We start from the raw sequence: 22,550 nt of genomic DNA, 5'->3' as shown, positions 1-22,550 counted from the left end.
CTCAGTGCTGATGAGGATTTTTAGCCCCCAGTTTTTGAGGTAGGTCTTGCTTCTCAGTAGATTTGAAGGAAGGAAAACATCCAGGGAGTAGCACCAGAATGTAGTTTCTTCCAAATGTTGCTTCAGATTAATTTTACAATGTTAAAATAACTTTGTATTGAATTACTTGAGCTGAATTTATCTTGTAGCTGTCCCTTTGACTAGGTTTTCAGTCTGTTCCAATCGGCCAGAAGTGGAAGTCACATGAATGTTTTATGCTTCTGTCTAGTGTTCTACCACTTGCATAGAATAGTCTCTTTAAAGAACTAGTTATGAATTGCTGCGTAGAACCTTTGGGAACTGAAAAATGAGCAGTGAAATAGGATGGGACACAGACTATTTTACTTTGAATATAGGTAATGGATTTGGAATTCAAATGATGGTGTGTGAAATGGGATGAATCATGAGATTGTTAAGGGAAAATAGCACAGAGGGGTGGTAAAAACTTAATGAGGAGGAATTGGGCCTGAACCTAATCAATTTCTAACCCTTCCGATTCTCTATCTTAAATTAATTAATTATTCTCTTTCCATATTTAAAATACCTTTGGTCATTGTTTTGTTGAAAAATGTGTACTGTGTTAAGGTTGGCAGCTGATTGTTGCCTCTTGATGCTTTATGTCCTGAAGTATTGCCACATTATCTTCTATATAATGTAATGTCATCTCATCACATTGCCATTATTTGTTAAGATGTGGAGATGCTGGTGATGGACTGGGGTTGACAAATGTAAGGAATCCTACAACACCAGGTTATAGTCCAACTGTTTTATTTGAAAATCACAAGCTTTCGGAGGCTTTCTCCTTCGTCAGGTGAGCGAGTGTGGGATTCCATGGAAGGTTACCGCATTTATAGTCAGAGAACAATACCTGGTGATTACAGATAATCTTTCCAACTGCCCGTTGTCAAGGCAATCAAAGTGTTCAGACAGAGTGATGTTACCTACAGGACCACCGAATACACAAACGGCCAGAACACAAAACAGAGAGAGAGAGGGAGAGAAACATCCGAAAGGAAGAGAAAGACAGAGAATGACCCGTTGTGTTAAAAACAGATAACTTTTTTTCGCTGGTGGGGTTACGTGTAGCGTGACATGAACCCAAGATCCCGGTTGAGGCCGTCCTCATGGGTGCGGAACTTGGCTATCAATTTCTGTTCGACGATTTTGCGTTGTCGTGTGTCTCGAAGGCCACCTTGGAGAACGCTTACCCGAAGATCGGTGGCTGAATGTCCTTGACTGCTGAAGTGTTCCCCGACTGGGAGGGAACCCCCCTAACTGGCAATTGTTGCGCGGTGTCCGTTCATCTGTTGTCGCAGTGTCTGCATGGTCTCGCCAATGTACCATGCTCCGGGGCATCCTTTCCTGCAACGTATGAGGTAGACAACGTTGGCCGAGTCACAGGAGTATGAACCATGTACCTGGTGGGTGGTGTCCTCTCGTGTGATGGTGGTATCTGTGTCGATGATCTGACATGTCTTGCAGAGGTTGCCGTGGCAGGGTTGTGTTATGTCGTGGACGCTGTTCTCCTGAAAGCTGGGTAATTTGCTGCGAATGATGGTATGTTTGAGGTTGGGTGGCTGTTTGAAGGCGAGTAGTGGAGGTGTGGGGATGGCCTTAGCGAGGTGCTCGTCGTCATCGATGACATGTTGAAGGCTGCGGAGAACATGGCGTAGTTTCTCCGTTCCGGGGAAGTACTGGACGACGAAAGGTACTCTGTTGGTTGCGTCCCTTGTTAGTCTTCTGAGGAGGTCTATGCGATTTTTCGCTGTGGCCCGTCAGAACTGTCGATCGACGAGTCGAGCGTCATATCCTGGTCTTACAAGGGCATCTTTCAGCGTCTGTAGGTGTCCATCGCGTTCCTCCTCGTCTGAGCAGATCCTGTGTATTCGCAGGGCCTGTCCATAGTGGATGGCCTCTTTGACGTTGGAGCTGGAAAAGTGGAGCATCGTGAGGTTGTCCCTGGGCTTGCGGTAGAGTGAGGTGCTGAGGTGCCCGTCTTTGATGGAGATTCGTGTGTCCAAGAACGAAACCGATTCTGAGGAGTAGTCCATGGTGAGCTTGATGGTGGGATGGAACTTGTTGACGTTATCGTGTAGTCTCTTCAGTGATTGTTCGCCATGGGTCCATAGGAAGAAAATGTCGTCGATGTATCTGGTGTATAGCGTTGGTTGGAGGTCCTGTGCAGTGAAGAAGTCGTGCTCGAACTTGTGCATGAAAATGTTGGCGTATTGGGGTGCGAATTTGGTCCCCATGGCTGTTCCGTGTGTTTGTGTAAAGAACTATTTGTCGAAGGTGAAAACATTGTGATCCAGGATGAAGCGGATGAGTTGTAGGATGGCGTCTGGAGATTGGCTGTTGTTGGTGTTGAGTGCTGAGGCTGTTGCAGCGATGCCGTCATCGTGGGGGATACTGGTGTAGAGTGCCGAGGCGTCCATCGTGGTGAGAAGTGTTCCTGGTTCAACTGGTCCGTGGGTGCTGAGTTTTTGTAGGAAGTCTGTAGTGTCGCGACAGAAGCTGGGGGTTCCCTGTACGATGGGTTTCAGGATGCCCTCGACGTATCCAGAGAGGTTCTCACACAGGGTTCCGTTGCCTGATACGATAGGACGTCCGGGTGTGTTGGCTTTGTGTATCTTTGGGAGGCAGTCGAAGTCTCCAACGCGGGGAGTACGTGGGATGAGAGCGCGTAGGATGCTTTGAAGGTCTGGATCGAAGGTCTTGATCAGTTTGTTGAGCTGGTGGGTGGCTACCTCGAAACCAAGATAGAGTCCATACTCTCAACCTGTACTCAGGACATAGCAGACCAGCTACGAGACACCGCCAAACAGACAAGGCAACGGAACTACGCCGCCTACATGAAAACCAAGAGCAGGAAGCCTGAGAAACTCGGCATCACCACCAGCATCAACCAAGCCTCCCCCGGTACCACGGTTGCAACCACAGGGAAGTCTATCGTCAATTTATCCGACCACACCCTTCAACCAGACGAAATCGAAGTTCTCAGTCGAGGGCGTAATTTCTGCCCCACCACCAAAGTGGACCCCATTGGTCTCGCAGCGGACACAGAGGAATTCATCAGGAGAATGAGATTCCGGGAATTCTTCCACAAATCCCAAGATTTCAGCAGCGAACCCAATGAGACAATCAACGATCCGAAACAGCAGACAGAGGGATCCGTGGTACAGCAACCGAAGAAGAAAGAGTCAAACTGGACTCCTCCGGAGGGTCGCTGCCCTAAGCTTGACATGTATACTCAAGCTGTCAGGAAATGCGTCAATGCCAGATTCATCAGCCGCACTCACAAGACAGTCTAGAATGTCACCCGAGCACAACGCAACGCCATCGACGCTCTCAAGACCAACCGCAACATCGTCATCAAACCAGCGGACAAAGGAGAAGCCATCGTCATACAGAACAGAACGGACTATTGCAAAGAAGCATACCGACAACTGGACAACCAGGAACACTACAGACGGTTACCCGCAGATCCGACCAAGGAACACACCCACCAGCTCAACAAACTGATAAAGACCTTCGATCCAGACCTTCAAAGCATTCTACGCGCTCTCATCCCACGTACTCCCTGCGTGGGAGACTTCTACTGCCTCCCAAAGATACACAAAGCCAACACACCCGGACGTCCTATCGTATCAGGCAACGGAACCCTGTGTGAGAACCTCTCTGGATACGTCGAGGGCATCCTGAAACCCATCGTACAGGGAACCCCCAGCTTCTGTCGCGACACTACAGACTTCCTACAAAAACTCAGCACCTTCACCTTCGACAAACAGTTCTTTACCCAAACACACGGAACAGCCATGGGGACCAAATTCGCACCCCAATACGCCAACATTTTCATGCACAAGTTCAAGCACGACTTCTTCACTGCACAGGACCTCCAACCAACGCTATACACCAGGTATATCGACGACATTTTCTTCCTATGGACCCATGGCGAACAATCACTGAAGAGACTACACGATAACGTCAACAAGTTCCATTCCACCATCAAGCTCACCATGGACTACTCCTCAGAATCGGTTTCTTTCTTGGACACACGAATCTCCATCAAAGACGGGCACCTCAGCACCTCACTCTACCGCAAGCCCACGGACAACCTCACGATGCTCCACTTTTCCAGCTCCCACCCTAACCACGTCAAAGAGGCCATCCCCTATGGACAGGTCCTGCGAATACACAGGATCTGCTCAGACGAGGAGGAACGCGATGGACACCTACAGACGCTGAAAGACGCCCTCGTAAGACCGGGATATGACGCTCGACTCGTCGATCGACAGTTCCGACGGGCCACAGCGAAAAATCGCATAGACCTCCTCAGAAGACTAACAAGGGACGCAACCAACAGAGTACCCTTCGTCGTCCAGTACTTCCCCGGAACGGAGAAACTACGCCATGTTCTCCGCAGCCTTCAACATGTCATTGATGACGACGAGCACCTCGCTAAGGCCATCCCCACACCTCCACTACTCGCCTTCAAACAGCCACCCAACCTCAAACATACCATCGTTCGCAGCAAATTACCCAGCTTTCAGGAGAACAGCGTCCACGACACCACACAACCCTGCCACGGCAACCTCTGCAAGACATGCCAGATCATCGACACAGACACCACCATCACATGAGAGGACACCACCCACCAGGTACATGGTTCATACTCCTGTGACTCGGCCAACGTTATCTACCTCGTACGTTGCAGGAAAGGATGCCCCGGAGCATGGTACATTGGCGAGACCATGCAGACACTGCGACAACGGATGAACGGACACCGCGCAACAATCGCCAGACAGGAGGGTTTTTCCCAGTCGGAGAACACTTCCGCAGTCAAGGACATTCAGCCACCGATCTTCAGGTAAGCGTTCTCCAAGGCGGCCTTCGAGACATACGACAACGCAAAATCATCGAACAGAAATTGATGGCCAAGTTCCGCACCCATGAGGACGGCCTCAACTGGGATCTTGGGTTCATGTCACGCTACACGTAACCCCACCAGCGAAAAAAAGTTATCTGTTTTTAACACAACGGGTCATTCTCTGTCTTTCTCTTCCTTTCGGATTTTTCTCTCTCTCTCTCTGTCTTTTTTGTTCTGGCCATTTGTGTATTTGGTGGTCCTGTAGGTAACATCACTCTGTCTGAACACTTTGATTGCCTTGACAACAGGCAGTTGGAAAGATTATCTGTAATCACCAGGTATTGTTCTCTGAATATAAATGCGATAACCTTCCATGGAATCCCACACTCGCTCACCTGACGAAGGAGAAAGCCTCCAAAAGCTTGTGATTTTCAAATAAAACAGTTGGACTATAACCTGGTGTTGTAAGATTCCTTACATTATTTGTTAAGTTCATACGCAACCTCCAGCGATAGTGAAAGATACTGCATTCCCCGCCACAGGTGGTAATATAGCAAATAATGTTGTCCCCTTCAATTCATAGGTCTCCTGCTGCGCTGCAAAATTCTTTCGACCCACTTCTATAGCAGCTCTCTGTATGAGCTGTCCATTTTGTCTCATTTCCATGCCCTTCCCTCGGACCCTTGTTAAATCTTTCTTCAAATATTGACCCACTTTTAAAGCTATTATGGATTCTGTTTCTACCACTGTTTCTGGTTGTCACAACAATCATTTGTGTATTTAAAATTTAAAAAATTTCCCTATCTTCTCCCCTCATTCTTTTATGACGTTCTTAAATTTATGTCCTTTCGTTACCAACTCACTGAGCAGTGGAAATAGTTTTCCCTATTTAGTTAATCAAAACTCCTTGGGGGTTAAATTGGACTGCATAGCACCCGTTTTTCAGGCACTACGCGGCCTCCTAAGGCCCCAAAAGGGCAGGCAGGAAGTGTGCGCACACTTCCGACCAGAAGTGCGCCGTCCACCATATTAGGTAAGGACAAACAAGAGGTGTCCTTCACCCATGCCTGAAGCAGGCGTTTTAGGCCATTTGCATATTAAAATAAAGGGCCTAACCCCTGCTTCGGGCCCCTGCTGCAACTTTGGTTTGCGCAGGCCGCCTCGGGGAAAACCAAACCTAAGCATCGCCTAAGTTTATATTTTTTTTAAAAAAGGTAAGTACTCACCAAATCGCCGCCACTCATGGTCCCGAGATCCCAGATGTGTGACCTCCAGGCCCACCGATCTATCTCCAGGCTCCCTCAACAGCAATCCCGAGGCCCATATCCACTTTCCTGATGTGGCCTCCTTCCGCAGCGCCATCTTCATTATGATGAGGTCCAAGACCCGATATCCGGGGTTCCTCCAACCTCACCATTTGTGCACAGGGGAACAACGCTGTGCTGGGGAGTGCCAAAAAGTGTCATCAATGGCATTATCCTGCTTACAAACAACAACAACTTGCATTTTCATAACGCCTTTAACGTAGTAAAACATCCCAAGGTGCTTCACAGGAGCGTAATCAAACAAAATTTGACACCGAGCCATATAAGGAGATGTGAGGTAGGTTTTAAGGAGCGTCTTAAAGGAGGTAGAGAGGCGGAGAGGTTTGGGGAAGGAATTCCAGAGCTTAGGACCTAGGCAGCTGAAGGGCAAGGCTTCCAATGGCGATTTAAAATAGGGGATGAGCAAGATGCCAGAATTGGAGGAGCACAGAGATCTGAGGGTTGTAGGGCTGGAGGAGGTTACAGAGATAGGGGGGGCTGAGGCCATGGAGGGGTTTCAAAACAAGGATGAGAATTTTAAAATCGAGGAAATGCTCAGTTTGGGTTCCGCCAGGACCACTCGGCTCCAGAGCTCATGAACACTAGCTGAATTCCAGAGGTGAAGTGAGAGTGACTGCGCTTGACTGAGTGTGACACCAAGGAGCCCTAGTAGAACTGAAGTCAATGGAGATCAGGGGGAAAACTCTTCAGTGGATGAAGTCATACCTAGCGCAAAGGAAGATGGTTGTGATTGTTGGAGACCAAACATCTCAGCCCAAGGACATTGCTGCAGAAGTTCCTCAGGGCAGCACCCTAGGCCCAGCTATCTTCAGTTGGCTCATCAATGACCTTTCCTCCATCTTAAGATCAGAATTTTTTTTTAAAAAGATTGACAGAGAGCATTCCTCAAGTTATTTAACTTAAATTGTGAATAGCGAACAAGGTTGTGAGGATAATGTTCTCTGGATGTGGGTGTTGTTGGCAAAGCCAGCATTTATTGTCTATCCCCAAATGTACTGAAAAGGAGGTGATTCAACTGAATGGCTTGCTAGGCTATTTCAGAAGGCAGTTAAGAGTCAACCACATTGGTGTAGGACTGGAGTCACACATAGGCCGATCCCTTTGAATGATGTTAATTTCCTCCCACATTAAAAGACGAGGAAAGACCATGGGAAGTACTTCCTGCTCAAAGTATTCTCCACAGGCACTATCTGAAAAAATATAGTAAATATATGTCACCTGCTGTAAAATATTATCAAATATGCTGCCCCAGAGACCTACTGTTTTAGGTCTTTTCCCCTAAGAATCATAGAAATTTACGGCACAGAAGGAGGCCATTTGGCTGTGCCGGCCGAAAAGAGTTATCCAGCCTAATCCCACTTTTCAGCACTTGGTCCGTAGCCTTGTAGGTTGCAGCACCTCAAGTGCATATCCAAGTACTTTTTAAATGCGATGAGGGTTTCTGCCTCTACCACCCTTTCAGGCAGTGAGTTCCAGACCCCTACCACCTCTGGGTGAAAAAAATTCTCCTCAGCTCCACTCTAATCCTTCTACCAATTACTTTAAATCTATGCCCCTGGTTATTGACACCTCTGCTGAGGGAAATAGGTCCTTCCTATCCACTCTGTCTAGGCCCCTCATAATTTTTACACCTCAATTAAATCTCCCCTCAGCCTCCTCTGTTCCAAATAAAACAACCCCAGTCTATCCAATCTTTCCTCATAGCTAAAATTCTCCAGTCCTGGCAACATCCTCATAAATCTCCTCTGAACCCTCTCTAGTGCAATCACATCTTTACTGTAATGTGACCAGAACTGTACGCAGTACTCTAGCTGTGGCCCATCTAGTGTTTTATACAGTTCAAGCATAACATCCTTGCTCTTATATTCTGTGCCTCGGCTAATAAAGGAAAGCATCCCGTATGCCTTCTTAACCACCTTTATCTACCTGTCCTGCTACATTCAGGGAACTGTGGACGTGCACTAAGCTGCCGTAGTGCCATCAATTATAGAGAGGTAATGTGTGACCCAGATAGACTCCATTCACTTCAGTGGCAGCAACATTTTGGACTCCCTTTGGAGCTGCCCAACCCTGGAAATTGCTCCAGTGGCTAAGAATGTAGCAGTACCCATGTTGTCTGGGGTCAGGCTGCTCTGGGTCACAATTCTAAGATGAGTTCTGACAAAGTATATACTTTTAAAATTGGAAGAAAAATAAATTGCTCACATAATTATCAAGTCACTGCTTCTAAAACATGATTCTTTAGTACTTTGGTTGATTTTGGCAGTGATGTCAGACTGTATTGAGATATAGTAATCTTTTTTTATAAAGTTATTTGGTTTAAAAAGGATCACTACAACTCTAAATATACAATTAACTCTTCATAATACCCTTATTTTTAAACTGCTTTATTTCTTTTTGACCAGGCTCTTGGAGGTCTAGTAATAGCAGCAGTCATCAAATATGCAGACAACATCTTGAAAGGATTCGCCACATCTTTATCTATTATTCTTTCAACGTTGATCTCTTATTTTTGGTTACAAGACTTTGTGCCCACCAGGTACTAAGAGCAAGGGAGGATTTGTTTTCTTGATTCCTAGTGCTGTTTTTGTCCTTTTACTTTGTTCTATTTTCAGTTTAAACAAAAATAACCTGTCAAACACATATATAAAGTTGAAAGAAATGTTCTGCATCAGAGGTTATAAATTCTTTATTTTGTGGAGTTTTGAAAGGCCATTCAATTTTAACAACATTATTTGTTTTTGTAAATGTTAACAATTACTTCATTAAGTCTGGCATGTTGTTTCTAAAAGTTATTGCAAAGACAGGTAATTGAAGTTTCCCTCATTGTCCCAATCATATTTTGTTTAATATTAAACCTTTTTCCATTCTTACATTGTTATCACTGAAAGTGTCCTAAATTACATCACCAAATCCTGGTTGTAAAAGTTGTTATTTTATGTCTGTTCTGAAGTCAGCTTTATCCTATGGACTCTTGTCTAACACAGCTGGTGTGAGATAGGAACAGGTACCTAGTGCCCCCAATCACAAAGACAGATTTAAAACCTTCTGGATTTCAGTGCTTAGAAGGTTTTCCAAACATAATTTACCTGTAATCTGTGGAAGGTGAGGCGATTCTCGTCCTATTTTAATGCAATAGATTCAGATCCAGGTTCCAGAGATCATCAAATGGTGATCAGAGCCCACTGTTGTATAATGATTTGAATGCCTAATTTTTAAAAAATTAAATTGTACTTACCCAAACCAAAATATGTTTACTTTAACCAGTGGAATTCCCAGGGAATGATTATGGGACCTTTTTGTTGATTGTATTTGTTCATAATATCGAGTGTATTGTAAGTGCAGTGCTCTTTGTTCAGGGAGAAAGTGGGATGCTATGGGGAGATGATGTAGATCAGAGATGTATCGAAACCTAGAACTGGACAGCATGGCTTTTAATATCAAATTCAAGACAATATTTTTTTGAAATAGAAAATGCAGTTGCACACTTTGACAAAGTTATCATAAGCAAAATCTTCAAATAACAAGAGGCAATACAACTGCACTCAATGATTTAGATATCTTGGATAGCTGGCAGATGCAGTTTAATGTGTAAAAATAATTAGTATAGGAACAAACAAAAAAATATACGTGCTAAATAAAAGAATCCTACAATGCACCGATCAAGAAACATATTTAGGAGTTATTGTGGACAGATCTATAATCTACGAACCAGTCAACCCAGTACTCAACTGCAGTAAAGAAGGAAATAAGGTACTGAATTACATTAGCAGTGAGAAAGAGCACTAATCATAAAGATTGTATTGTTTTGTGTTCTAGGCACCTAATGGACAGACAGGTGGCAGATGTAATTTAATATAGATAAGTGTGAGGTAATAAATTTTGGGAGAAAAATAAACAAGGAATGGGAGTATACTTAATGCAAAGACACTGAAGGATGTGGATGAACAGAGACACCTCGGGGTTCAAATGCATAATTTCATGGAAGTGCTATGTAGATTAATCCATAAAAAGGCCAATAGAATTTTGGATTTTATAAATAGGTGCAGAGAGTATAAGAGAAAAGAAGTAATAATGAATTTATACAAAATATTTGTTAGGCCACAGTTAGAATAATGTGTGCAGTTTTAGGCCTCCCCCCCCCCCCCCCCGCCTTACAGAAAGGACATTAAAGCAAAATAAAGCATTCTGCATAAATTCACCAAGATGATGACAGGGATGAGAATCTATCGTTATGAGGAGAGACTTGAGATACTTGGACAATTTCAACTAGAGCAACAAATTATAAAAGGGGATTTAATAGAGATTTTTAAAATTATGAAGCATTTTGATAGTAAACAGGGAAAGACTCTTTCTTCTGGTTAGGGAGTCAGTGAGAAAGGGTCACCAATTCCAAATTATAATTTAGAGTGAGGAATGGTTAGGACAAATTTCTTTACACACAGGGTTGTTGGAGCATGGAATGTTTTACCACAGGGAACGTTTGATGCAGAGACCATTGAATCTTTTAAGGGAAAATTGAATAAATATTTGAAGCAGAGAAAGATGCAATGCTATGGGGAGAAAGTGGGGTAGTGGGATTAGTTTTGGCTGCTCTGGCAAAGACATAATGGGCCAAATTGCCACCTCCTGTGCTGTAAATGTATATATTTCATCAGGCTTTTAAAACCCAATCTTGTGTCATCTAATCACTACGTTATAATTTACCTCACCTTTTTGCCTTTTCAGGCTTAGTGGTGTCCTGCACAATGAGCTTTGGCCCTATACTTTGGTTTTTCAAATTAAAAAATGATTTCAAGAGGCATCTAACTGTGTTTTTGAAAAGGGATTGAAGGATATAGTGGGCAATTGGTTTAGGTGGGATCAAAAATTGATGGGCTTCTCTTGTTCCTAAATAAATGTATAACAAGCATGTTATTAAATAAGGTGAACCAAGGAAAATACTTCACTGTACTAGTTAGCCAAATATTACCTGCTCCCACCCAAAGTCCCAAAATGAAACTTAAATCTATATCAGTAAATAAGATGTCAGATTAATTTTTGTTCATTAAAACTGCATATAAGATATGTTGCATGTTAATTCAAAGCTTTTTTGGGGGCAAACTTCATCTGTAAATATGTTTTTCTGTTTTAGTGTCTTTTTCTTCGGGACCGTCCTGGTGATAATTGCAACGTTTCTGTATGGATATGAACCCAAGACCATCTCCGATCCAAGCAAAGCATGATGCAGTGTCAGTCAGCAGAACATTGCATTCATGAGCAGGTGTAAAACTTGAAGAGTCTAAACGCTGGCAGGCATCTGGAGGCACTTAACCAATTGGAGATAAATGTGCAAAATGTGTTCTTTAACTAAGCGTTGATATTAAGGAAATTGCTGGCATTATAACTTTAAGTGGATGAAAGTGAGAAATTTTATGTAATTTCATAGGATCTCAGTGACTGTACAGAATAATGGTGCTGTCAACCATTGAAATACCAATGGTTAAATACAAAGCATCACACATATAGACAGATAAGTAGTTGAAAGGATCAGGCTTGGGCGCGGCAGAAATAGACCTATGCAATGTGCGATCAGGGTTCATAAATTAATGAGGTTTACTGGTAATTGTTTTTTTTTGACAAACGATGTTTTAAATCAAATTGAAGACAAGTTTGACAAGATCAAGCATGTTTATTTTTAAGTGTGTGGCACATGACAGGTGTCCAAATCTGCCTTTCACCTAAAGTTACAATCATTTAGTCCAAAATCTGATCTTTTTTTTAAAAAACACAATAAACTACAGCATTTTTGTTAAGAATTAATTTTTTAAAATCCCATATGTTGCGTAAGCCAAGTTTTCCTTTGCAATCTCTCAAAGCAAAGTAGCCACTTTACTTATGTGCTGCTGAGCACACATTTCTGTATTATGAGTGTTAAATGGACCAAACCATGGAATCTGATTCCCAAAACAACAGCTAAAAATTCCAGAATTGCATGTGATAAAAACTGAATTTGACTTATTTAATCACCAGTGGCCATGGATATAAGTAGTATTGCGTTAACAGTTTTACTGTTGTGAAAAAAAACTTATTTTTGTCTGGATAATTTGTAATGGTAAAGTCACCGGAGAATGGTTGATCTGACTGACTGTGACTCAAATTTTATTGTTTTTTTCTTTTCTGGCTCTTCTTGAAAATTCTGATTGTAAAATTCATTTCAAGAAAAAAAACCTGCTAAATCTTTATCTTACATTTTCTGTGGTCCCCTGCTGTGAAATGACCGGTACTACCTGATTAATATGTTAATAGATACCTTGAACAGGCACCAGCGCTGAAGTATTTAATAAAATGTGATCACAATTAACATTTGACATTACAAAAATCACTGGAACCTTCAAATTGTATCCTCCACACTGCATTGTTTTTCTTCATTGTCCATAGTTTTGTACATAAAATCTGACCATGCAGCTTAAGGATTATACTTAGGCGTTACTATTTAAATATTGTGTTTTAATAGGGGGATAAGAATTCACTCAAATTTCTTGTCTGGAATAACTTTCATAGAATCTTATAGCACAGGAACAGGTCATTTGGCCCATCAAATTTGTGCCAATCTTTTTCCACTCTCCTGCTCACCCCACCCCTTGAATATTCCAGAAACTATCCAATTACATTTTAAACAAATTTATGGACTCTGCCTCAAATTTGGTTTGTCGCAAGAATTCCACATTCTAACCACCGGTGTTTGCAAAAAAATTATCTTCCTTTTAATTATTTTTGTGATTATATTAAGTTTGTGCCCCCTTGTTATTACCTCATCGACCAATGGAAACAATCTATCACTACTTATCATAATCCTAATACTAAAGACCTCTAACTTAACCTCAGCTCTGGTGGGGGGGAAAAATAACCTTATCTCGGGTCTCTTCATAACTCTATCTTCTCATCTCTGGTAGTATTCAGTGAATCATTGTTGCACCTTTTTCTATTGCTTTTATATCCTTCCTATAATGGAGTTCATTAAACTGTACACAGTACTCCAACTGTGGGCTAAGGTCTTTTAATGAAGTGTATCTGCACATCATAATCTCTCTGCTCCGCCACTCAATATAAAATCTTATCATTTAAGATGTATTTCCTTTCTCATTCTTGTGTTTTTACATTTTCGTACATTGAACAGCTTCTGCCTCCTATCTGCCCATCCTCCTAACCTATCTATATCCTCTGCAGTCTTTCATAATCCTTGTCACAATTTGCTATAGCCCCCAAATCAGTATCAGCAAATTTTGATATTGTTTCCTCAATTCCAGATCATTTACATATAATTTAAATAAGAGCGGCCCTAATACTGACGCTGTGGAACACTGTTTGCAACGTCTTTCCAGTCTGAGAAATCTGCCTTCTGCCCTCCAACTATCTCTATCCATATAGCCACATTCCTTTTAATCCCATGTGCCACTATCTTTACCATAAGTCTCTAATGTGATACCTTTAACAACAGCTTTTTAAAAATCCATATAAACCACGTCAGCTGCATTTTCCTTATCTGTCATCTCCCTTATTTTTTTCGATATTGGTTAGAAATAGGGCTATAGACAGTGCAGTCTTGCAATGCGGTTTGCTGGTAGGTGATGCCTTGGAGTGGTTAAGATGCTGGTCTGTGGTGGAAGGTACCAAGGGTAATCAGGAAGCTGGGGAAATTAGAAGATTTCTTGTGACCCTCCTAATGTCTGGCTACAAAGAAGCTGAGGCCAACCTTGCATTTGCTTTGATTCCCTGTCAGAAGACATTTGGCCTCTGCCTCACACCTCCCCACAGCAGCACGGCTCAGACTGGGAACTCAGCATGGGGAGAATTATAGGCACAACCCCTGTTCTACCACTAAAATCAGTGAGCTCCAGAGAACTCTGTTCCCAATACTGTTAAAAGAATGAAACAGTTGACAGGAAAATATGGCCCAAATGTGATGGGAATATTCTACTTCATTCCAAAACTATAACTGGCACCAGAGTGACTCAGTGGTAAAATGCTATGATGCTGAGCATGTGAATACTTGGTCTGTGTTAAGTTAGCTGATCTCAGTCAAGCCAGTGGTGAAGGCATTACAATTGATCTCACCATTTTTTGGTCGTTGATCATTATCTGGACTCCTGCTTTATGTATAGATACAAGGTGAATGCAGGATCGGGATTGACGGTCAAACAGCCCACACTTGGGAAAATGGCCACTTAGTGAGGTACCAGGGGGCTACTGATTCGTATGGAATCATACCCTGGCAAGAGCAGTGTGTTTAGGACAGAGAGAAAATTATGCGTTTTGTGGGGGAGGGGGGGTGGTGGGGAGAGCAGGAGAGATTATTTTGTTGCAGCTAGAATGCAAACAAGATTTGGCATTGGGCAGTGCAGATATTTCCAGTTTTTTTTTTGTGTGCTTTCCATTTTTTTTAAAGTGGGCAGCTTTTGCCGCCTTCCCTTTACTATCCCCTGCCCCCCAACATATTAAAATATTTTGAGTTGAGGCCTGCTCTATAGAAATATTAATAAATTTACTTTTGGAGCATGTAGTAGAAAAAAAGTTAAATGTTTGTGTTTTTCAAATCAAAGATTGACTCAAATAAGCCACAATAGTTAGGTTATATTCCTTATTTAAAGACAATCAAAATAATAGTCCCGTTTGAAAGATGTACGGCTACAAAATACCGTTGGTGAGATACTGCTTCCGTTAAAATAGCGGATAGAGGAATGTCATATGGACATAAGTGTTCATCCAGTAATATTAATAATAATTTCTAGCCTTTAATGCAATGTAAAAAAAAATTAGCATTCCAGTGCTTTATGCACAGTATGATCTGTCTTAAATAAATTGCAGACTATATATCTATATAGAATTTCCTGTAGGTTGTTTTATTAATAATCATGTGCACCACAAGTGCAGGTTGCTTTAAAAAAGCAGGTGTTACTTACAGCCACTATTATATGTTTACTATTTCCTGGGCAATGTGAGGAGAACCATGGATTAATTCTTACTAGAAATTAAGTAAGTAGTTAGGGACTATCAGACAAGAAATGGCTTTCCTGCAGTGAAATGGTGAGGGATACAGTGTGTTGATAGAAACACAGGAGACGTACAATGTTTCAGACTCCAGAACAAATAACTTCCTCTTGGCAGCTTTGGTCTTGGAGAAATTTTGCCTTTTTTAAGAATTTATAGTGTGTCTGTTGTGTATCATCATGCAATGTGATCACATGTAAAATTGCATAGTTTTCAAAGTGGCTTCTAAGGCTCTAATGCTTATGGAAACTTTTGCCCTTCATGTTTTAGATGTACCTGGCCTTGCGGTCTAAGCTTTTAACAAACTGTGTTATGCATAGGATAGTGAACCCTCTTCAAATTCATGACTACCTCCAGAACACAAATTGCAACTTATAATTTTTGGGTATCATTCTTTTGAACATTCTTAAACATTATTTTTATAGGTTCAACGAAAATGCAGTACTTTTGCATGCAGATCTAAAGGGGAAATAGATCGTGTTATTTGTTTATGTAGTATGTATTTAGGCCTTTTCTGGACCCTCCCTCAATAGATTTTCTTGTTCTGATGCTTTTGCACATGCAATGATAACACAATTTGTTTTTTTTTACAAAATGGTCCTTTAACAAAAATGTCATTATTTTGTGGGGAAAGATCATTTCTAAACGTTCATTATGTTAGGCACAAACATGTGTGAATTTGTGTTTCATGCAACAAAATAGACGATGAAGGGTATGGTTTTATGAGGTAGAAGGTAACTCCGGTTTCAATATTTATTGCTTCTTGGGTATAAGCTGACAGATTTTAATGTGTGTTCAGGTTTTAATTAAACTTTTCCAAATTGTCAATAATGAATAATTTGTTGGTTATGCCTAAGGTTATAATCATGTTACAGCTATAGATTCCTATAAGCTGATAGGTTTTATTTTATAACATAACTGTAAACTTAACATTTATGTGCAGAATGATTTTATAAGTGGGATTTTGTTAGAGGAGAAATAAATGAGTTTCTTTAAATAAATTTTTTTTTAAAATTCATCAGCCAATTTTCTTCCTTTCACTCCTCTCCTGAAGGCATTAATTCTTTGTTGCAGTATGGTTACGTGGGTACTGGTTGCTCTTCGGTACCTTAGGAGAGTGGCCATTATTCACGTGAGGCTTGACAATGAATATTGGCTGGCTACTTAACCATGGAAGGCGACATTGCAGCAGAGCTTCTGCCTTCATCTGATGTCCACAAACACGTATTTGTAGCAAGGGTCATTGTATAGCAATCAGGAACAGGATCTCCCATGGATTTTCCCCTCCCTAATTCTGGGCACTGAGGCCAATTGCAGTCCCACAACCACTGGTTTGGCTAAGATCTGCTGACTCTGTACTGACCGGGGACTTTTCTGGTCTACTCACTGGATGCACTCACTGAGCCATTGGGGGAGCCCCAGAGGAAATATTTCTTAACAGATTTTGCAGCTACTTTCCAATTCCCAATTCAGAGCTGATAATAGCAGCTGTGTTGTGTTGTATAAAGGCATCATCTTCGAAAAATCCAGGACAAGATAATGAATACAGTTATTAGGGAGCATTCAGTTTTATATCAAAAGCAAAAATGCTGCAGATGCTGGAAATCTGAAATAAAAACAGAAAATGCTGGAAATACTCAACAAGTCAGGCAGCTTCTGTCTAATTTGGTCCAATCATAACCAAGCGGCCTTTCGTCATCCACCTGAAACATTAACTCTGTTTCTTTCTCCACAGATGCTGCCTGACTTGCTGAGTATTTCCAGAATTTTCTGTTTTTAATTCAGCGTTATGTAGCTGATCTCAACGCGAACACTAAAGGGAAAATGTATTGGGGCGTCTGAGATTTAAATAGCCACGGACGTTACATGTTGACTGGGAAGCTGATTCACAACAAATCGTTAAATCTACGATTACAAAAAAATAGTGGTGGGGAAGGGTGATGGAATTGTCTATGGTTTGTAAGCAAAGACTGAACAATGCTTCCTTCAGTTTTCCATTGAAACATTTCAGCTTCATAATTTTGACTAGTGCTGGTAGTGTGTGAAATCCCTCTTTTGCTTTTGTTTTGAAAGAAGATAATTATGATTAGTCATTTAAGCTCCTTACCAATTAGTGTCCCATATTTGTTAATGCAATTCACTCACACTTGATTTGTTCCGAGAAGCAGTTAAATATGTAAATTTGTTACAGGTGAATGCTTTACCGATGCAATATCCCAACAAAATTAAAATCCAGAGGTGTTGGCAGCATAGATGTCAAATTACAATCTTTGGAGGGGATTCTTGTTAGGAAAATCTAATTCAAACGTCCTCCTTTCTAATCTGTTAATATTGTAATATCTGTTAATAATGTTGTGTATAATGTATAATTATCCAGCAGTTATTCAAAGGGTGTCGGCCTTGGCTCAGTGGGTAGCACTCTCGCCCCTTGAGTCAGCAGGTACAAGTCCCACTCCAGAGACTTGAACACAAAAATGTAGGCTGACACTCCAGTGCAGTACTGAGGGAGTGCTGCACTGTCAGAGGTGCCATCTTTCAGATCAGGTGCTAAACTGAGGCTCCACCTGCCATCTCAGCTGGATGTAAAAGACCCCATGGTACTATTTTGAAGAAGAGCAGGGGAATTCTCCCTGGTGTCCTGGCCAATATTTATCCCTCAACCAACATCAAAAACATTACCTCAATGCTGTTTGTGGAACCTTGCTGTGCGCAAATTGGCTGCCGTGTTTCCTACATTACAACAGTGACTACACTTCAAAAGTACTTAATTGGCTGTAAAGCGCTTTGGGACGTCCTAAAGTCGTGAAAGGTCTTTCTTTTAATGGCAAAGATTGGGGTTGGAGTCTTTAATCATATTTTAATTAACTATTTGCTGTAAACCTGCCAGTTTTTAAGATGCACATTTTATAAATAAAATCTTTCTTTAGTTTTTTTTAGGGTTTTATCTGATTTTATAAAAAATTAATTTTTTCACACTAATCATAATCATAAGGAACAGTAGGCTTTTTTAAAAAAAACACATGGAAAGTTCAATATTCTGTTTGAGACAATCTTATCAAGTTTTCGTGGCTTTCGGGAAATTCTTATTTAGACTTTCCATAAGTGCAGTCATTCTATTTTGGTGTTACATTCCTCCAAGATCTTTGCGCTCCTCCAATTCTTGCCTCTTGCGCATGCCTGATTTTAATTGCTCCACTGTTGGAGGCCGTGCCTTCAGCTGCCTAGGCCCTAAGCTCTGGAATTCCCTCCCTAAACCGCTCCACTTTTCTACCTCTCTCTTTTCCCCCCACTTTAAGATGCTCCCTAAAACCTACCTCTTTGACCAAGCTTTTGGTCACCTGTCCTAATATCTCCTTATATAGCTTGGTGTCAAATTTTGTTTGATATCACTCCCGTGAAGCACCTTGGGATGTTTTACTACGCTAAAGGCGTTATATAAATGCAAGTAGTTGTTGTAGTAGTAGCACTTGATGATTGATGGGCATTGTTGGGAAAATTAACATGCTAGTCACAACATATCCTAGAGTGAAATGAATATGGATGAATATATACTTGGCAGTGTGATGCTGATGCTATAACTTGGAGGGACAATAAAATATCTATACTCAGCATGCCAAGTGTAACTTACTGGTGAAATGTATGAGCAGGATTGTGCTCCCACGCCTATATCAACGGTGGTGTTGAGTGAACCAAAAGACATACAAGAGCAGCACAGAGTAAATTTCTCCCCCAATCACCCCCCCCCCCCCCCCCCCCCCGTTTTCCCAGCCAGAACTAAGTCCTCCTATGTGGCCTGTCTTAATACACCAGTTCACTATGTATTTCCTATCTTTTAATAAATGGGGGGAAAAGTACAGCTATTTTCATGAATAAACCAAAGTTCAAGATTGTCCTGCGAAATGAATTAACAGGTTGCTTTTTTGTAATGTGATTTTAGACAACAACATTTCTTATGATCTGACAAATGAACTTTGAGGGGCATGGCGATGTCTCAATAGTGCTGATACTTCCACTGCTTGGAGTGAAAATAAATTGTACCCAATTTCACCAGAATTCCAGCCGCAGATTAATTCAAATGAATAACAGTCAATGATTTTATCTTCACCCTAGCTATATTATAACTGCGATTGGAGGGTCATTGGAATATCTTAAGCTACTTTCATCGTTTTAATATTCCAGTGGCTCCTTAGCATTAAATTTAACCATCATTTTGATGACTATGAGCAAAGTAAAGCTCCCATTTTCCCTGACCAGAGAATGATAAGGAGCTAGTAGAATAATTTGGGGCTGCCAGCCTTGAATTACTTAAGTTTTATAGTGATGTTAATGTGCTATAGGTCGTATAACATCCTTCGATGCAGTTGATCCGATGATGGTGACTCTGCACCCTAATCAAAACTACGCTCTAGTTCTGTTTACATATGATCCTCTTTACCTCCAAACACAGTTCCTCCTTGAAGCCTGGCAATATTTTACACACACACAAGCTTGTGCAATCCTGTTGATCTTTTGTTGGGTTATGTCCTTGCCTATATTAAAAAAAATAATAATTTTGTGTTGCCATCAAAGGTTAGGAATTGAAACATTGAATATGTATTATTTGCTTCCTACACTAAAACATAATATTTACCTTTTAACTATTTTTCGTTTAAAATTAGTTTATTCGACACTGAACACTGCTCTAAGGCAATTTCCCAGCACCATCCATTCTTTGTGTAATTGTCACTTTTAATTTTCAGGAATGATGTAGAGGGTTCTAATATGAGCAATGGAAGTTTCATGTTCAAAGCAGTAACACACTGTTAAGATGCTTTATCTAAAAAAATAACATCTTTGCCTGTGAATATCTTATTCACAGCATTCTCCGTCAGTCTCTGTTGCTCAGCTCCAATCCATGGGTAATATTTGGGCAAAATTAGTGGTACATATTAACCTTTTGTAAACTCAATTGTAAATATGAAAGCACAATTATCACCAGAATTTGGAGCCTTTTCCAATACTGTTAGCTGCTAATGTATCTCAGATATGTCAAAATATGAGATTGCCTTCTAGATGTAATTTCTACTTTGTCCTTATGTAATTTGTAGTTGATGCACAGTGTAACAAAAATGTATATGTTCAAATGATTTGTAGTCACATTATGTGTATACTTGGGAACGAATAGTGAATTAAGTTACTTGCTGTGCAAGGGCCTTTTGGAATATTGATAATGGTGTATGTTCTTGGTTGTGATTGTAAAATAAAATTGACAAACAACCATGTTATATGGGTTTTTGAATACTTTGACAAGGGAGGAGTGTGTTTTTAACCGTAAGAAAATAAGTGAACAATGGCAAATGTCTGACTTCAGCCTTTATTTCTGAACTAGTTTCAGCAATGGTCCTTTAGTGCCACAAGGGTACAAAGACCATTTATAACACTCTTAACTGCTGTCCCAGTTGAGATTATCTTATGCCCCAAGGTTGCATTCCTGGCCCCCTCATTCCTCACCTGCATGCTGCCCCTCAGTGGCATTGTTGATCAACTTGGAGCTGTGCAGAGTTAACTAATCTCGATCAGGTGCGGGAGAAGCCATTGCAGGAGTTATGTAGGCTAAGTTGGAAAAGATAGACATGGAACCATGGAGATGGACTATGAAGGATGATGAGCAGTTAAACCACCTCAAAAGCCACAGCAAGAGCAAGGAGATAATGCATTAGGTTTACAGACACAGAGGATGGTGTTGTAAACACCAAAAGCATTATTTACATATGTTTAAAAATATAAACATTTGTGTGCATGTTGTCTTTCACTTTACTTCCTACTGTTTAAGTTCACTGTTTTTGTAACTAATGTATATTCTACCTATTCCAACATTTTTTTATCCTTTTAAGTTGAAAATGTTCCTTTTTTTTATCCTCTGCCTCACTACACCTATGATATGGAGATGCTGGTGATGGACTGGGGTGGACAAATGTAAGGAATCTTACAACACCAGGTTATAGTCCAACAGTTTTATTTGAAAATCACAAGCTTTCGGAGCTTACCTCCTTCGTCAGGTGAGCCCAGTAAAATCGGTGGGTTCCCCATACGATCGTAAGTTGAAGCCATTTACCTTGGCTTCCGGGTTTTGCACTTGAAAGCTGCACAGCGGGTGGACTGTGCACATGCATCACAGGCTGTCAGCTGGAGAAGCCCTATTTAAAGGGGCAGACCTCCACTGACTGATGCTGCTGAAAGGAGCCAAAATTACAGCATGGAGCAGCCCAGGGGCAAGGTTGCTCCCAGGTTTAATGATGTCTCACTCCAGGTCCTACTGGATGGGGTGAGGAGGAGGGGGAGGACAGAGATCTTCCCAACGGACGAGAGGAAGTGGCCTCCTCTGCCACCATGAAGGCCTGGCTTGAGGTGGCAGAGGAGGTCACCAGCACCACCAACATATCACGCACTTGCATACAGTGCAGGAGGCGCTTCAATGGCCTAAGCAGGTCAGCCAAAGTGAGTACACTTAATCATTCCCCTACACTCCATCTGCCACATCACCGCCCCCACCCCACATCTCCTTCTGCACTGCCAACACTACTCTATCACATCACTCCTCACACCACTCAAAGCTCATCCTCATCTTATCTGCACTTACTCACCTTGCCAGTACTCATCCCACCATTATCACTCAACCCAATCCTCATACAATCTCATGGCTCTGTCTCATACTCACCCTCTCATGCATCTCTTTCACAGTCAGCCTTACCCCACCTGCCACTACCTGTGCTGCAGCCACAGGGCATGCATCACGTATGTGTAGTAGGAAGCGTAAGGCAAATGTGTGGTGAGCATAAAGGGGATTCACAAGGGTGTTTGAGGGTTTGTCATGGTTTTTACTTATATTTGATTTCTGATCAACTCACATTACATATATTGTCACCACTATTGCCACGTTTTGGCCATTCTTGACTGGTTTGTGCAATAATGCCCTTCATGAGGATCTCCATGAACACCCTTGATGCCACCCATTGGGTCACCCCACAGTGGGTGTATGTGTAGCTGCATGACTACTTTGTGCAGATGCCTGTTGTGCAGCACTGTGTTGTGTAGCTCCACATGGTGGAGGTGGACGGCATGTCTGGTGAGGCTGGTGCTGTTGCTCGTCCTCCAATGGAGTGATGAATGCAGCAATGGACCCCCCGCCCATCCTGACGGTGTGAGTGTGAGGGGGTTCACAAAATAGGTAAATGTGTTTGGACAGCAGAGTTTAGGGTATGATTTAATAATTTGGAGTGTGGAGACAACAGTGTGGCAGGCAAACCTTT

At 41.6% G+C, this 22,550-nt stretch overlaps 1 protein-coding gene across 1 annotated transcript in view; it reads left to right on the top strand.

Annotated features, from left to right (window-relative positions):
• Window positions 1–20,522, top strand: part of LOC137325463 (UDP-N-acetylglucosamine transporter-like) — a 59,099-nt gene extending 38,577 nt beyond the window's left edge. Inside the window, exons 7-8 of the mRNA XM_067990599.1 lie at window positions 8,637–8,770; window positions 11,366–20,522. Of these exons, the coding sequence (XP_067846700.1) occupies window positions 8,637–8,770; window positions 11,366–11,456 (225 nt within the window). The 3' untranslated portion in view covers window positions 11,457–20,522. The remainder of the gene's footprint in view (window positions 1–8,636; window positions 8,771–11,365) is intronic.
• The last annotated feature ends 2,028 nt before the right edge of the window (window positions 20,523–22,550 follow it).

The sequence above is a fragment of the Heptranchias perlo genome, chromosome 9, assembly GCF_035084215.1.
Source record: "Heptranchias perlo isolate sHepPer1 chromosome 9, sHepPer1.hap1, whole genome shotgun sequence".
Classification (NCBI taxonomy): domain Eukaryota; kingdom Metazoa; phylum Chordata; class Chondrichthyes; order Hexanchiformes; family Hexanchidae; genus Heptranchias; species Heptranchias perlo.
The sequence above is the reverse complement of the archived record's forward strand: the minus strand, read 5'-3'. Positions and strand labels throughout refer to the sequence as shown.